The following is a 17,332-nucleotide window of genomic DNA, read 5'->3' as shown; positions in this document are numbered from 1 at the left end:
ATAATTAATCAGCAATGTAACAATTACATTTATATGTGTAGTTATAGTACTTCTGCAACCTGGGATATTTTTCCTTTTGAAATGATCTTGCTTTTGTGTCTTATGTCACAATTACCTGTGAGTCTTATACCCATGTCTTTAATAGTGGCGTCTCTGTCCAAATTTGGAGGAAAAAATAATTGCCACCAGGGAAAATGGCTGAGCAAGGTGCTTGTAATTAAGTGGATATTCACCCTGACCCACCCTGTTCTTTCCAATAGACCGTGAGTCCCCAAGAAGTTACTCATCCACCTTGCCTGACTTGGGGAGAAGTGCGCCAAGGGAAAGAAGAGGAACTCCAGAAAAAGAGGTAGGTAGTTTAATAGCGTTGGAGTCTTTTACCACAGCATATTTATAGCACTTGCCAGCCAAGCTGACACCCCCAACTAGTAAAAAACCCAGACTGAAAATGTGAAAATAACCACTGAGGAACTAGTAACAGTTTTTCTGGCCTGAGCATAGGACCCGAAGAGGTTTGCTCTCTGACCCTGGCTCCAGGTCTTTCCCAGTTGTGGTCCAGTTTTGGCAAAGAGGCCTTTCTGAGTCTTGACCTGATGCTTGTGAATTAAGAGGTGTGGTCTACAAGAGTCCTGAATTGGGCCACCTCATGGAGGGAGCAGGTTTCCTCTGTGCAATTTCCTGGCCCACTGGTCTAGGAGAAAGCCCTATGTCAACCGTGTTGCAAATCAATACAAATCCTACATAAAAAAAATTTTGCTGGCTTACTTTAAATCAGCCCAGTTCTCAGGGACACTGCCCTTGGGAACCATGTGCCAACTGACTCTTTTCCATGGCCCTGCTCCAGGGCTAGAGCTCTTGCTCCTTCTGTGTTGGAGCCATGAGGGTTTGATGGAAACTGAAAGCTGGGCTTGGACTGGCAGCCTCTCCTGGAGGATAGTACAGTGCCTGTGGGCCCCCAAAGAAGTCAGGAATGGGCCAGGTTCCTAAAGTTCACCACAATCACAGGGAAAGACAATGAGGTGAAGAGATTACTGCTTGGTGGAGAAGAAAGAGCTGGTGTAGGTAGCTATAGGGTACAGGGTGCCTCAGGGAGATTTGTGGGCCCCAGAGTGTGGGGATGTGTACTGCTGTATCATGTCATAATGAAAAGAGAGCAGCTGGTTGACAAGGTGCTAGAGGATTTCACAACCCTTAAGGGAATGCAAAACGATCATGCCTATACTTTTGGCCACTAACCAGCCTCCTGGTGATTACTGAACTAATATTTCTTTGTTAATATGCTGATGTGTTTAGTGAATGGGATGATGACTTCCTTTATGGCTTCTGGTCCTTTTATTATGATTCAGGAAGAGTTGTGTCCATCTGTAGAATGTACAGCAATTGACCCTCCACAATTAGTCTAGGAAAAGCTTTTGTAACAGTCAAAATGACACCCAGGACAGAATCCTCTGCAGGCATTTTATTCTCCCATTATGGCATTAATCCACCTGAGTTCCTAAAAGGTGAAATGTAACAGTGAATAGGCCCTTTATATTCCTGCTATAGCTTAAATGTCTAAATGCAGAATTAATTGATTTATCTATAAATTCAATATAGGATTTACAGTATATATATTTAGTCATTCCTTGAGGTTTCTTGCATGCTTGTGAAACTGCTTTCTTGAAGGAAAAACAAATTTTAAGTTAGTGCTAATTATTTGCCTTCCTTTTCAGAAATTGCCTGCAAAAGCTGTTTATGATTTTAAGGCTCAGACATCTAAGTAAGTAAGCTAAGTATTCATCATATGATTCAAGTTTACTTTCAATATGTTAGTAATGGTTTAAGAGATCACTATTGCAATGGGATGTCTTACAAATAAGGCCTAATTCCCAATGCGGCAATCTACTCTAATTAAATGGTTCCTTCAGAATTAACTGGAATAGGGTAATTTTATTTTCATTCTGAGTTTAGCTAAGAAACACTGAGTTTTAAATTACATTAAACATATTAGATAGAGCACAATGCATTCAAAAGGATAGATTAAAAAAAGAAATTAAGAATCTTTGTTTCTAGAATGAATTTAAAATAAAGTGTTTGGGGTAATTAACCCTAGCTGGAGGAATTTGATAACATTTATTTATCCAGCTATATCAAGGATAGTTTGTGGGACTGATGGCTAGAACTGAGTACAAAGATTCATATAGTAAAACCTTCATCTCTCGACCTTCAAAGTTTAGAGATTCTGAGCCAAGTCCTCTCCCGTGCTCTTTTGGTGTTGGCGTTTTCCTGCTCCTGTGTTGCAATATTTCTTTTGCCTTTTTTCCTTAGGAACTTGTTCATCATATAGGCATGTGGTTGAGGAAGCTAGTACTAAGCACATGAGTAGACTTAAATAGGAGGAATCTGTTCAGATCTTTTGTAGCCCATGTCCACACACCTTATTTAAGAAGCTTTGTTCTCCAGGAGAATTCAAGACAGATGTTGAATTCATTATAAATAGCCATTAAATTATACTGTGTTGTTTAAACTGAATATATATAATAATCAAAATATTTTATTCATAAAAATGCATGTAATATGAATTAATCGTTCCAGAAACTGTGTCTGCCAAGAAAACATATAAAAAATAAAAGCAGTCAGAATTTGGCAATGCCACTGAGATAGGGGATGAACTAAATAAGAAACATGCTATTTAGAAATTAAATCCTATGGTTTAAATCCTATGTAAAAAATAAAATCCTAAAGAAAAGCTTACATCTTTTTTTAGATTAGATAAGTAACATTTGCTTTGTTTCTCTTGCACTCTGATCCTAATTTCTGTTCTTTGGATACAGTGTGACAATTTGCACAGTGCATGTCAGTTTTATAAAATGATGATACAGAGCACATACATTTCATTTCTTCTTTGTGACAGTCAATCAAGGCTTTCTTAAATATATAAAACCCTGTGGAATGGCAGGGGATATAAAATAGCAAGGGGATACAAAATCCACCCAGAGCTCACGGGTGCTTTGAGAAGTCTTAAAAAACAAGCTGTGGCAGGAAGATTAACATGCCCCACGGAAGACAGGTACTGGGTTGTGGACTATGTCACTGGACCAAGCCCCTCACCTCCTGCATGGGCCACGTCCTTACGTTCTCTTCAAGGCTTTCAGGGAAACTCACTCTCCCAAGCGCTGCCTTTGCCAAGGGTTGTCTGTTCCACCTCCACCTTTCACCGAGGTCATAACTAGGTCTTTCTAAACCAACAAAATGGAATTATATAAGCCTCCAGAGAAGCAGACTAAATAACCACCCATGGAAGCCATTTCATAATTTCAGTAAAGAAAAACATGTCTATCATATCATAAATAAATTGGTCTTACTGCAGCTTAATCACATTCCTCTTGTTCTGTTCTCAGGAAATGTGGAGACCAGTCGTTCGTCATAACCAGTGTAGTTTACATAGTTGACAAAAATCAAAATGATGGGCTCTGTGTGGAGCTTTAAAAGGCTCACACACTCGGACAACACTGAAAGTTATGGAAGGACTGGCCACATTTTTAAGTCATTTCAATTAATAGTTAGATGTGAGTGCTTTTTGTGCCTACCATGAACACGAGACAGATATGTCTGTTTTAAATAAACCTCTGTTTAAAAGCTATTTTTCTTAACCTCATTCAAGAAAGTCTAATAAAAAATAAGTTTTAAAATACAGCTAACTCACGCACCAAGTGTAATGTTTCAATTTTTAAATAGGAAAAAGAGACAACATACCCTTTCCAAAGTTGTCAATGGCCACTATTCAAAAGTGGGGGGGGTGGGAAGCGAACTTATGAAAGTGGGACTCTTAAAAATTCTAGGTCTAAGATGAGAGGGACACAATTTTGAAAACTGGAGAGTAAGACAATGTTCTTTTTTCTAGATGACTTCAAAAATTTTAAATGACTATACAAATACAAAAGAGTTCTTTTCATATTTAAAAGAAAAAATTTGTTGTCTCTAATTCACATGTATATTTTAAAAAAAAAGAAGCTAGTCTCATTTCCAGAAACAAAACATCACTGAGACAGATAAAACTGTTGGGTTATAAACATTCAATATCTTGTTTTGTTTCGTTTTGTGTTCTTTACATCAGGCATTTGCAAGAGGGAAGCACTGTATCTGAATGTAAAGCTCTGAATCTTCTTTGTTTTTAGGGTTAATGAAAATTTAATATACTTTCAATTGTGAAGAGTTTAGCACTTTTAAATGTGTAATAATTCTCTTAATAGGAAACTTTTAAAAAATTAATTCTTTTAATCAATGAGAAATATTCTACATCTGATTAAACCTCTCTCTGTCATATAGTCTGTACTAATAAATGATCCAACTTAAAATTCTGAACTAAACAATGCAGATAGATGATTCAGGAGTGGGACGGCAGATGTGTGGGAAAGTGGGGCTCTTGGGAAGAGATACCAATTAATTACCCTCCATCAAAGTATAATTATGGAGGCAAAATAATGAAACAACATAATTACCTGGGTGATAAAGCCAGGAAAAACTGATGTAGTGAGAGTGATAAATATAGGCATGAATTATTCAAAATGAATAATGTCTTCATAACTTAAAGTTATAAATACTGAAATGTATCTACTGTCTTCTTAGAAACAGCCAAAATCGAAAAATAGTTACTGTCTTAAAGATATTTTTTTAAAAAACTAAAGATATAAAGAAGACAATAAACCTTGGTGTATGTCTTTGCACTTAAAATATATTTATCTTTGTGCCCCATTGAAAAATAAAAGTATAACAGAAATAAATTCTTTATCAATATAGTCTATTTAAATACCTGTCAACCAACTTCAAAGATCCACAAATGTTTCCAGCATTGGCACTTCTGTTCAGAGGCTACAGTATGTTTCTTGTAAGCTTTAACACATCATAGGGGATTGGGGGATGCTCACTAACTAGCTAACTAGCTTCAGAACAAAAAATTCAGTGCAAAGCTAATCCATCATTTTGCCAAGCTCCAGAGAGCCTCTATTATAAATTAATGATTAGATAGCAATGGTCCGTCCCCTTCTTTAAATTATCTTTGATTTATATTTGATATAATGTTTATACTTGTTCTTTTCTAAATCATTTCCAAAACTATAATGTTATAAGTGAATTCTGAGAATTTGCAAGGAAAATTCTTATCTAACTGGGCTCAACAGATTTTTTAATATTGGAAATATATTTCCCAGACAAATACAAATCCAGTGAGCATGTCGATCTTAAGAATAATTGCTATACAGAAAGAAAAAGACTATTTAAACATGTCTCTTCCAGGGAGTTGTCATTTAAGAAAGGAGATACTGTCTACATCCTCAGGAAAATTGATCAAAATTGGTACGAGGGAGAGCACCACGGAAGAGTGGGCATTTTTCCAATCTCGTATGTAGAGGTGAGTCCTTCCCCCTTCCCTCTTATGTTGTGGTTGTTTCAAAAGTCACCACAGCATCAAGAATAAGTATCTGTTTTCCTTCATAGAAACTCACGCCTCCTGAAAAAGCCCAGCCTGCGAGACCACCTCCCCCAGCCCAGCCTGGAGAGATCGGAGAAGCTATAGCCAAATATAACTTCAATGCAGACACAAACGTGGAGCTGTCGCTGAGAAAGGTAACCAGGCTGTTTTCTCCATCGTTGCATTTGAAAAGACTGTATATTTTCTAAACTAAAATAGGTTATCTTCTTCCTCAGACGTTTATGTGTTTTCCGCAGTTTCTACAAAGCACTCCTTAAGGCCGCCCAGAGTCACTGCTCCCTGCTGCCCCCATGTCCTTTCAGATGAGGCTCCCTGGGGGGTGCCCAGCTTCTCTGAGACACTCCTTCTGTGGCCCAGCCCCTGGACGCAGGGCCCCAGGTCCCCTCCACTGGGTGCCTCAGGCTGAATACCCAGGAGACATACACGTGGGAACATCAAAATGAAAACGCACTTTGATGCACTTCAAAATATTGTAGTTCTGTCGCTTTATTCTTAGGTCTTTTAACAATGAGATGTTCCAATACTTGGTTTCTCTATCTTGGAATCAAGGGATGGTCCCGTAGCCATGAAGCTCCTCCCTGCCTGGGGGCCGTTCTGTGAGCATCTGTGCCCAGCGTTTCCTTGGACCTCTTGACTGACCCCAAATTTCTCTAGCAACCTATCCAATTCTAGCATCTCTTCTTAACAATATCAAAAATGACTCTTGTAACTTGCTACTTTGCATAGCTGAGGACGACAAATGAACTATTTTTATTGCTTGCTAAACAATGACATATTTGTTTGAGGGAGCTGTTTGCACCTAACACTGACTAGCTAATAATATTTAGGGTGGTCCTGGGACCTCCCCTGCCTACTGGTGAAATCCTTCCCCAGGTGCAATGAAGGAAAATACCACAGTTCTGGTCCTAGCAGGACGGCATCGCATTCCCTCCTTTCAGTCCCAATTCTGCGTCAGCCGAGTTTCTTCCACTTTCCAGGCTGTGCCACTGGGCATGGAGAACCACACTCAGCATTGCATGAACTCTGTCATCTTCTGTTTTGTGCTTTAAAGAAAGGCTTCTCCAGTGCATTTCATAGCTCAAGCCACAGCCTGTTCTTGGTGAATTAGAAAATCAGTGCAATTTTACGATTTGGGAAGATTCAGTTTTCTTTGGTATGTTCTGCTCAGAGGTAATGAAACACTCTAAATAAACCATCTAGCCCATCTAGCGTTTTGACAAAAAAGAAAACTTTCACCTTTAGTAGCACCTGAAGAAAGGCTCCCTATTGGACTGAAGCGATTGCCTGTGTGGTGCCTCCATCACACTATCGAGTGCAGTTGCCCAAATTTCTGTGTCACCTGCTAAGCGCAGCTGCAGCTTCTGCTGTTTAGCAGTAACTTACCTACTTATTTCTGGGCTATGTGTGGTTTTGAGTTAAAATTTAAACTGGATTCTGTGGCATTGGCTTGGTCACTGTACATAGCAGGAATAGTGACTGTAGAAAGTTCTATTACAAAAGCCAAGAATTCTATTGAGTATTTAGTGAGGGGTATGGCATGGCCCTCACCTAATCAAGATGGATGCTGGTGTTACCCTGTTCCAATGCTCACCAGGTGGATGTCAACCTGGGCCACCGCTATGGATACTCTAGGATGCTGTCTTTGTGCCCACCCCTTTAGTTCACTCTTTGTCACGACTTAGCACATGCAGATTAAAGAAGAAAGACAGTGTGCCGTTCAACATTATCCCTTCTAGCAGGATTCTGCAGCCCCTTTCAGACATATCCTCACGGCAAGCTATGGTGCACTTTCAGTAGCTCTTCCTACAGAGGGCCAAAGCTTTGAGTCTCTTGCAGATAGGACGATACCACTGTCACTGAGATGTTACCTGTTATACTAAGCTGCTTTTTGAAATAATTTACACAAACCATTTCACAGAGAACCAGTATGAACATGTATAAGCCCATTCACATTAACCAAGCATCCTTGGGGAAGACTCTGATGCTATGAATGGATAATTTAATTGCACATATATTGATACTCTGTATTTTTCTAGTAAACACTAGGACCTTACTTGCATTCCCCTGATTAAACAAAACCTGGAGATATAAAATATTCCCAGATGGAAAACTATTGTTTATTAGAAAACACTGACAGTTATATTGTTTCATGTTATTGTGTCTCTATGTTTAATGCCTTTTTCTAATATTCATTACAGGGAGATAGAGTTATTCTTCTTAAAAGAGTTGATCAAAATTGGTATGAAGGTAAAATCCCAGGAACCAACAGACAAGGCATCTTCCCAGTTTCCTATGTAGAGGTCGTCAAGAAGAACACAAAAGGTGCTGAGGACTACCCTGACCCTCCCATACCACACAGCTATTCTAGTGACAGAATTTACAGCCTAAGTTCAAACAAGGTAAGAAGATATTCTATCATGTTAATGTAATATGGGGAGCTGAGTGTAAGATAATCAGTATGTGATTTTAGAATATTAGAGAGATTAGATTAGAACATTACATCTATTGCAAAGAAAGGGATTTACATATTATCTTTCTACATGTGTGAGTGCCATGTCAGTAAGTATAATTTAATTTTTCTCAAACAGGTGCTTGCATAAAAATTTAATGCTTGATTTTGCCAATTTCATTTTCAAGTTAAAATATTGAAAAAGAAAGAGAAAACATTAGTATCATAAAACTTTACATGATATATATCTGTATTTCTGTGTATCTAAGTATTTTCTGAAGCTTGATTTTATATATATGTAAATTTTATTCAAATAATATGATTATATATAAATAAATAGAATTATACATAAATATGTGCATATAAAATTATAATTTATATGTACAAATATATATAAATATATGCAACATAAAATACTATATGCATCCCAAAATGATACCTCTCAGGAATACATGGTTATTAGATTGACAAAATTCTATAAAAGCCTCAGGGGTTCTTTAAATATGGAAAGAGCTAGACTGAAATTTTTTGATTAAGGTCTATAAGTCAGTTGTTTATTAGTTTGAATGAAAATGTTGTAGGTTATCAGAAGTCTTCAAGTTTATTTCATTAGTTTTAGGACAGTTTTATTGTTTCATTTGAACTAGTAGCTAAAGATGATTATCTTTTTTAATATGTAATTTGACAGTGACTTTGCTTCCTGGATTGGTTAATTAGGAAAGGCTATTCACTTTCTGTACTCACAGTGTGAATTTTCTTCTCATTTTTCTGTTGACTTATATTCATTTCACTGATGGTATTTAGGGGTTTTTTCCTTCTTCCCATTAACTTCAAAGTATGTAACTTTAAGTTGCCAAGGAATTACTTCCAAAATATTGTAAGTACTTCCCAACATTTAAAAAAAGTATTAAGTTGCACAATTTATTAATTATTTTAATTGAAATCAAGGCTGGGACATGGAAAAATAAACCATCTGGAGCTAGTAAAATAAAATCAATATTTCAGACATTACTAAAGTATGAAGTCAGGTCATGTTCCAGTGCAAGACAAGACCGTCTCAAGACAGAGTCTCCAGGGACCTAAACTACTCCTTCAAAATGAGTCTTAGAAGGATTTTACATAAGTAAATGACCTAAGAATCCGCTATCTTAAGAGGGGCGTTTCCTTTTAAAAGGGATAAGGCGAGGTATTTTATTTATTTTAATCCTCTTTAAAGACCAGGTTTCAGCTGTGAGTTAAGTACCCTCCATCCTGTATCATTGGATAAATGGAACAGTGTAGTACTATCCAATTTTGTTTGATTGATTATAAAGTTTTCCAGAATCTTCTTAAGGATATTCACTTCACCACCAGAGCTTAGCATTTAGAGATCAATATCTTCCCTCCAGTAGTTTCTACTTATAAAAAGATAAGAATCTTCATCCATATATTTGTCTTACTCACCATTCAGTCATCTTAAAAGAACTCCCAGAGAAATTTCAAAGCAACTGTACCTTCAAATAAAATGTTATAAGGAAGAAAAGCATGTATGTGCAAAGGCTTATATAAACACATTTAAGAAATTCTTCCATATGCCCTAATTATCGATGACAATGTAATATTTTAGAGCACAATGTTTTCATCTTCAGCGTGTACGCAATTTAAATGTAATTAAATGTATCTTCAGCTTTTTCTTATAATACCAGATTTTAAATAGAGGAATGTACACATTTCACCAATAACTAATTAGTGTTTTGTTCTCACTACTGGGAAAAAATATATATATTGAAAAGCTTATGCTCATAACTTGAAAGAAATACTTAATGGTTTTATCCCAATTCATAATCCATGTTATGATGGCATTGGCTTAATGAAGGAAACTCCTCAGTAGCATTGCATTAAATCATTTTCAGAAAGAGAACTATTACGTAATTCTAAATGATGATAATCTAAAATATACTAAGTATTACATATTCTGTTTTCTGATTTTACAAATAGAGGAAAGAACTCATTAATGACTTAGGAATCACTCTTTGACACATTCAAATTACATTTCTTGACAGATTATTTCTATTTTAGGGGAGACTGAAATGTAAGTTGATATTGTTTCTGATATTTCTGCATTTAGTACAGTAGAATCTAATTCTAATGCTTTTGGAAGACAAGATGATTGTATGATTTTTGCATTATAGGTGTATTTTTGTGATATATGGATACCAGGATACTTAATTTGACTTTCAGTATAAGTCAAAATAAGTGTAAGTCCATTGTAAAGCTAAGCACTTTCAATCTGCTGACATGTATATTGGTGACTATGGTGGTAATGGCACTAGAGTTTTAACAGCAGATAGCAACAGTGATAGTGGTAGTAATAATGATAATAGAATTTAAAGCTCTTTCCTTCTAATCCACATAATATTCCTTCCCATGAGACAAAGTGAAAGTGAAAAGTAATGATTTTGATTTATTAGATAGTTCACAGACATTCAAAATCTATTAAAAACTTTTGTGCTGTATAGCAAAGGGCATAAAATAGAACTCTAGACAATAAAGGAATTTCTGTAGACTCTCAAATGAGAATTAGGTAGTTCACATCTTATTAAAAACTCAACATCTACAGAACTTAATGGGAGTGGCTATCCACCCAGCCACAAACCACATATTCAGTCTCGCTTTACATCAGGAGCTAAGCACCCTTGAGTCCTGAATCTTCTATTAAGATGTTCGCATGAGTTTTCTGACACATTTATGTCACCCCATGTGAAATGACTTTTTTAAAAAAAAAGGCTAAATAAATTAAACTAATGCCCTATTTCTATTATTGGACACAGAAGTCAAAAGTTAAGTGGGGAAAACAGCATGTCCTTATACACATGTGGGCCCCAGAACCCAGAGTGCTGGCTCCATGAGTAAAGCATTGTCCTAAACAGTCAGCTAGAAAGTGCATCTCCAGAAGCTTTTTGAAGATTTTTTCTTTCCAAACCAAAGTCATCTATCTACCTGGAAAGAATTAAAGTGAAATGTTGTCCATCAACCTCTCTCAAGGCCTTTATACCTATAGCATGTAGCGTTTTTTTCTAGTACAGCAAAGATAGATAAATGTATTAGAATGTTAGTAGGTAGCACTTCTAGAACTACTTGTAATGAATTGTATAAAAATTTAGATTTACTGTTTTATTTAATATATCCAAAATATATTGGTAATATTAAGATACACAGAAGTATACTTTTACTTTAGGAGATTAAGCTTCACAAATTAGACTTCCCCAGGTTTATGTAAATGTCAAGCTTCGAGAGAGAACGGGAGTCATAGCAGAAGTTTACTCTTCCATCAGCATCATATGTGCCTTTTCTTTGTAAACATTGACGTTGGATTTTATTTAAACTTTGAAACAGTAGTTATGTAAGTTCAGTTTCCATTCTGATCATGGCATTCTGTTCTGGAAAAATATTTTTCAGAACGTATTCACCTAGAAATGTGTTAATGTATAATGGCCTAAAATATTTCATATCCTATATTCTAGTCACCTTGCAAACGTAAGTGAGAAAATCGTGAAAGCTGAAATGTTTGGGCACTACTGCAGGAACAAGAAATAAAAAAGGCTTAACTGCTGGTTTTCATTCTACATTAACATTTCTTCAGAGTGATTTATATCACTAAATCAATATCTGGAAAACTACATTTAAACATAGTTTCAAATGTAGACTACTAAATCAAATCTCTTAAGGTGTCCATTCTCATAATCTCTATGACAGCTTTGTCTTGTTTGACATTTAAGACCCCTTCCAAACTAGTATTATAGTTTTATTTTTGAAATAACTGTTCTACTTAACATAAATGATTTCATGTGATTAAATTTCAGCAAAATATCTTCAAATCTAGAGGTCTTGAAAATATCTTCAGATCTGTGTGGGTTATAACATAAAATTACTTTTATATTCACTACCACATCTTTCCTGCATTTCGCCATCTCTGTGCTTCACTGCGTTATTATTTTTCTTGGTTTTTGTTTTTGTTTTTGTTTTTAACTTCATAATCACTGCTCATCTCTAAGTTGGCTTCCAGTGAACCGGCCCCTCCTCCCATGCACCAAGTGTCACCTGGCTTAGGGGCAGGAGCTCTCCAGGGAATTGCTCAGGGCTGGCTGTGCCCGACAGCTGCACACCCACCAGCAAACCCTTTGGCCCCAACACCATCTCTTTTTCTGGACAACTTCTTGGATGAATTGGAGAAGTTTAGTGCTTTAACTTTGTTGGCTGATGAAGCCAAACCAAATATCCTAGAGGAGACTGTCCTCGAAATTAAGGAGGAGCCCTCTGCCCTCCTCCCGCTGCCGCCAGCATCTGTACCTGCCGAATCGCCTCAATCTCTGTTACCTGTCCCCCGCTGGGCTGCAGCCCGGCCTGACGCTGCAAAGCCACTTCAGGACCCCAGAAAGACAACACAAAACAAATGTGCAGATATGAAACAAATGCAGAGGAGCTTTTCAGACCCCAAAAAGGTGCCTGAAGTCCTAGGTGATAAGTTTGTGGCCTCCACATGCACCGGTGTGGGTTCTCTGCCCATACCCCTCCCTGCCATTGGAGAGGAAGAGGAGGAAATCTGTGAGGGAGTTATGTCAGGCCTCCCGAGAGGGCGGCTAGAACCTCAAGAACCAGATACCTTGTGGTGTGGCCACGATGGTACAGAGGTGACACCAAGCCTGCACATCGAAGAGGAAGAAGAGGAGGAGAAACCTGACTGCTTAAAATATCCAGTAGTCACCCCCACACATCCTAGAGTCCCTAAGGAGGACAGCAATGCAGCAAAAACCAGTAATGAGGTATTTTAACTTTGCCTAATTACTGAAGAACTAACCAGTCTTATGATGATCAGCTAGTACAATTAATCATATTAATAAGCATCTACTTTGACGCTGCCCTAACAGGTTTTCTTACCAAAAAAACCAAGCATTGTATAAACCAGGGATGGAAGGGTATATGAAAACACATTATATTTCAATTAAATGTTGTAAATATATGATATAATTCCATTATCCCATTATTTTATATGAAATATCTAAATTCATATTTTAAGTCTTTATAATTTATATATTCTTTCTAATTTTAATATGTTAATAATGATAGCTATAGCCGAGCTCTTACTGAGTGTCAGACACTATTCTAAGAACTCTACATCTTTAATTTTCCAAACCCAGTGAGGTGTGTGATATTAATATCTCCACTGTGGAAACGATGAAATTCATGCACAGAGATTAGTCCAATTCGAGGATGAGAAAACTATACACCATACCTTTGATGCAATGGCACTTTGCAAAATAATATTACTAATGAAGAAAGAAAACAAAAAAGAAAAATAGCACGGCAGTCCCCTTGTGACATTTTTGAAGAGATCGTTATCTTCTAGTTGGTAACTGCTTAAGAACACGGTCTTGCACCTTCATCTCACAAAGAACCTTGAACAATGGTTTTAATCAACAAAGGGAGAAAATACCCTGAAACTTTTTCTTGTAAACTTCTCTCTTCAAAAAAAAAAAAAAAAAAAACTCTCAAATATAAGAACTGGCAAATATTGAAATTATGAAATAAGTGAATGGTTCACATTATGCTACTCAACAAGTCATTTCCCCCATGGTTCCTCAATTTCAAAATAACCCAGCCAAGCCTGCATTTATGTAAAACAAACACATGATTTAATAACAGAGATCATTCACTGCAATCAGGCTAACATGTCTCTAAGTCAATTATTTCAATAACGAATTTTCCTTCAATTTAATCCCATTCAAAGGCATTTCGGCTCTATGCCTGTCATCCTTTAGTCCTACTGAAATTCTCTTAAGCCACATCAGATACCAGACAGTATATTGCCAGATCTTGGCCACTATTGGAAAGAAAATAAAACATGTTCACACACAAGAAGGTGAGCTTATTCACCGTCATGTTAAAGATCTTGCTTTGAAAGAATACAAAACAATCAAGCCTGTAGTTACGGCAATATTCGGTATTTAATTATGCTTCACCCCTTTCCCCTCAAAAGCCTTATTTTCTTCTTATGTGTTTTGTTAGAAAATTTTGCTTCCAACAAATGTTTGACACTTTCTATGAAACCTGATAGATATTAAGCCAAATTTCCCTCTCCTGCACCTTGCATCTCTTCAATAAGCACAAAGAAACAGGTCAGGTCTAAAGGTACCTGGAACCCAATTGTTAAGCATTCTACGATAAGGGTGTGTTCTTAGGTGTGTTCTTAGCCATCTCTATTGCATTCAAGCATCTTCTCCACGCTAACTTCCCTTTACAACTCTTTCTCTGCTATGCCTGTGAGTCCCATATGAACGTCCGACTGATGCCTGCTGTGTGCAAACTGTGTGAGCAGCCAGAGGAGCTGTGTGCAGACTGTAACCCTTCCCGCCCTGCTGTGATTCGGAGTTTGGCATGCTGCGTGTGCATGGAAAAGTCAAAACAGGAAAACTCCTCCTGAACGCTGTGTAATGAAGATGAGAACTAATTAACTTCTTATGCCTTTTCCAGGCTGACTTAAAAAGCGAGATATTTGTCCTGGGTAAGCCTCCTCGTAGCCCAGTGATGTCTAGGAGACCCTGCGGCTCACCTGTCAGAGGGCTCAGCGGTTCCCACAGGGTAGGGTCAGCACGCCCCCGCCTTGTGGCGCACATCCTGGCCAACCCTCCCACCCCCTGTTCGGTGGACCAGCTCTTTCTTAGTTGTCTTTGCTGTGAACTGGCCATAAAGTATGGCTGGAGACACTCTTGAGGTGAAGTGACCATCATTTCGTGATGAGCTATGAAATCAGATCAACACGAAACTCGTATCCTAAGTCTTTGGGTAATGTGCTTCCCTTTTATGTGTGTGTGAGGTTTCCAAAATCCAAGAAGACATGATCAAATTCTCCACTATACAAATAAGGGGGTAGCGTGTGTTGTTTTCTTCATCTGTCTCATGTTTCTATGCTAAATCATTGCTTTCTAGTCGCTGTTTTTAGTGCAGAGAGCAAAACCATTGCCAATCATATGCAGTGCTGAACTCGCTCGCATACTTCCAGTAATGTTTGATTCTGTGTCGTTCGGTTTATTTGGACTTTTCTTTTTTTTTCCTTTTTTTTTTTTTTTTTGAGGCAGGTTCTTGCTCTGTCGCCCAGGCTGGAGTGCAGTGGCATGATCATAGCTCACTGGAGCTCAAACTCCTGGTCTCAAGCCATCCTCCTGCATCAGCCTCCCTAGCAGTTAGGACTATAGGCATGTGCCATAATACCCGGCTAATTTTTTTTAGAGATGGGGTCTCACCATGTTGCCCAGGCTGGTTTTAAACTCCTGGCCTCAAGCAATCCTACCGTCTCGGCCTCCCAAAGTTCTGAGATTACAGGAATGGGCCACTGCGCTGGGCCTATTTGGATTATTTTTAATTCATGATCCTTGTTTAAAAGTCTTTTGCTACTCTGGTGATATGTGCTATATTCACTCGATATCCCTTTTCTCCCCAATACTGCTTTCTGGACTCTACATACTCCCAATTTCTTGACGGCTTTGATTAAATTTAAAGGTCAAATTACTTTCCCTTGAACTACTCAATTCCATAACGTCCACAGCACTTTAAAACAAATGGACTCTAAATGGTACTATTGATTCTGATGAATGAGGCCAAGGAGTTTGGAAGTTTTCCTCTGTGCATATAAGTCGGGATTCCTGTCACCCTTTCTGTTTTAATGGACCCTGGTTTAACCTCAGCTGATTTATCGCACAGCTATGGTTCTTCATTGCAAAGTTCTCCAGGGCTTGATTTAAAAGACACTTTGCTTTTCCATTTTTTAAAATGTAGTACTGTTCTGTGTTTATGCCGTTTTTGTGCTTTTTGCTTTGTATAGTAAGACCTCATTTTGTTGCTGAGGCAGAGATTTGTGTTGCCATAGGGAGAGAGGAACATCAGTTTGCAGAGATTCTTAGACTCCACTGAACTGCCTTCCAGAGTCAAAACAGAAAGAAAGCTCTTTCTGCAATGAATAGGGCCCATCCATAAATTTCCCATAAGTCAGTATGCTTCGGGGCACCGTAAGTTTTTTCTTGGCAAGATTTTACATTGTGTATTTGTGTCTTAGACTACATGTGTTTGTGTGGACTATAAATATTCTATTTTCTTTAAATTTATGCAAAATCGTATTATACCTTTATGGTTTAAGAAGAAAAAATAATCCTATAACATAAACATGGTATTGTTATTAGGAGAATTCCATCTAGTTCTGGATGAAAAGTACTAAAACTAGTATTTTATGAAAAAAAAAGATTTTAGAACTGCTTATAATGCTTTCAAAGATTTTTCCTCATTACTATTTAAAGTAACAGTCAATCCTTATTTGAGAATTATCTAATACTGGATCTAGCTAATCCTCCAGAGATACCTCTGCAGACACATAGATAAATAGGTGGCTTTCAGACAGACTGTATCTCACTATCTGAGATGGCAAAGTATATATTTCACTTACGTCAGAGATTCTAGAATATTTCAAACCAGGTTATTTAAGAACCGTGGCTTGTGATTGGTTCTGGCTTTTGAAATTAGCATGTGTTTAAAACCTGTCTCTTTTCGGTCAATTTTTGACAATATTAAAAAATAACTGCACTAAAGCAGAAAGAAACGATAGTCACATTGCCAAGAAAAACGTTAGATATTTAGAATAGCATGAAAACAGCAGGATATCTCATCGGATTTTCTCATTTTTATTGTACTCTTAAGACTCATCAAGGAAATATAAGCATAATATAATTCTTGCTCAAAATTTCCAGCACGGTGGTTGTAATGTGTTAGCTTGAAAACCATATTCCTAAGATCACAGTTCATGTAAGCCTCTGAATGTCACAAATGTATTTTGTTCTATATTTATCTTAAAACTGCTAAGAAGTTATGAGTAATAGAAATGCCTGAGCAGATAGTTAAAATAGAAATGAACACAGATCAACAAATACTGGTGGCTTACAAGTGATTCTGTCTCAAGAATATAAAACGTAAGAAGGGAATAATGTGGTCAGAAAAACGGGTGAATATCTATTCCACATCACTCTGTGGTCTTTGAAATATGCTTCCAAAATCAATCCAGGCTGAAAGGAACTTAGAGCTAACTGCAAGCAAAAACTGTTAGCTTGTTGCTGCCACAGTTTACCATTAGGTGGCAACAGAGTGCAGAGACACTACAAATCTGCTTCAGGTGTGCGCACACTGGGCGCCAGCACCAGCAGGGACGGTAAAAGCTAGTCTTCTGAGATAAGTTGCTTGAATACCCATACAGAACATACCCACTACCTGAGGGACAAAATGGGATGCTGATTTGAACCAGTTAGGCCATATATTCACCACAGTAATCTCTCATGCAATAAAAAGTGTGAGTCAAAATTATTATTCTGTTTCTTTTTTTCCTATTTGTCATA

The 17,332-nt window shown here is 37.4% G+C and overlaps 1 protein-coding gene across 40 annotated transcripts in view; it reads left to right on the top strand.

Annotated features, from left to right (window-relative positions):
* Positions 1-17,332, top strand: part of SORBS2 (sorbin and SH3 domain containing 2) — a 306,881-nt gene that overhangs the window by 278,022 nt on the left and 11,527 nt on the right. For all 40 annotated transcript variants that reach the window (XM_069492972.1, XM_069492987.1, XM_069492981.1 and 37 more), the window contains 5 exons: positions 261-349; positions 1,713-1,759; positions 5,275-5,389; positions 5,476-5,604; positions 7,669-7,869. In XM_069492972.1, coding sequence (XP_069349073.1) covers positions 261-349; positions 1,713-1,759; positions 5,275-5,389; positions 5,476-5,604; positions 7,669-7,869 — 581 coding nt within the window. The remainder of the gene's footprint in view (positions 1-260; positions 350-1,712; positions 1,760-5,274; positions 5,390-5,475; positions 5,605-7,668; positions 7,870-17,332) is intronic.

This window comes from Eulemur rufifrons, chromosome 18, assembly GCF_041146395.1.
Source record: "Eulemur rufifrons isolate Redbay chromosome 18, OSU_ERuf_1, whole genome shotgun sequence".
NCBI lineage: Eukaryota > Metazoa > Chordata > Mammalia > Primates > Lemuridae > Eulemur > Eulemur rufifrons.
Note: the sequence above shows the minus strand (reverse complement) of the source record. Positions and strands in the feature narration are given on the sequence as shown.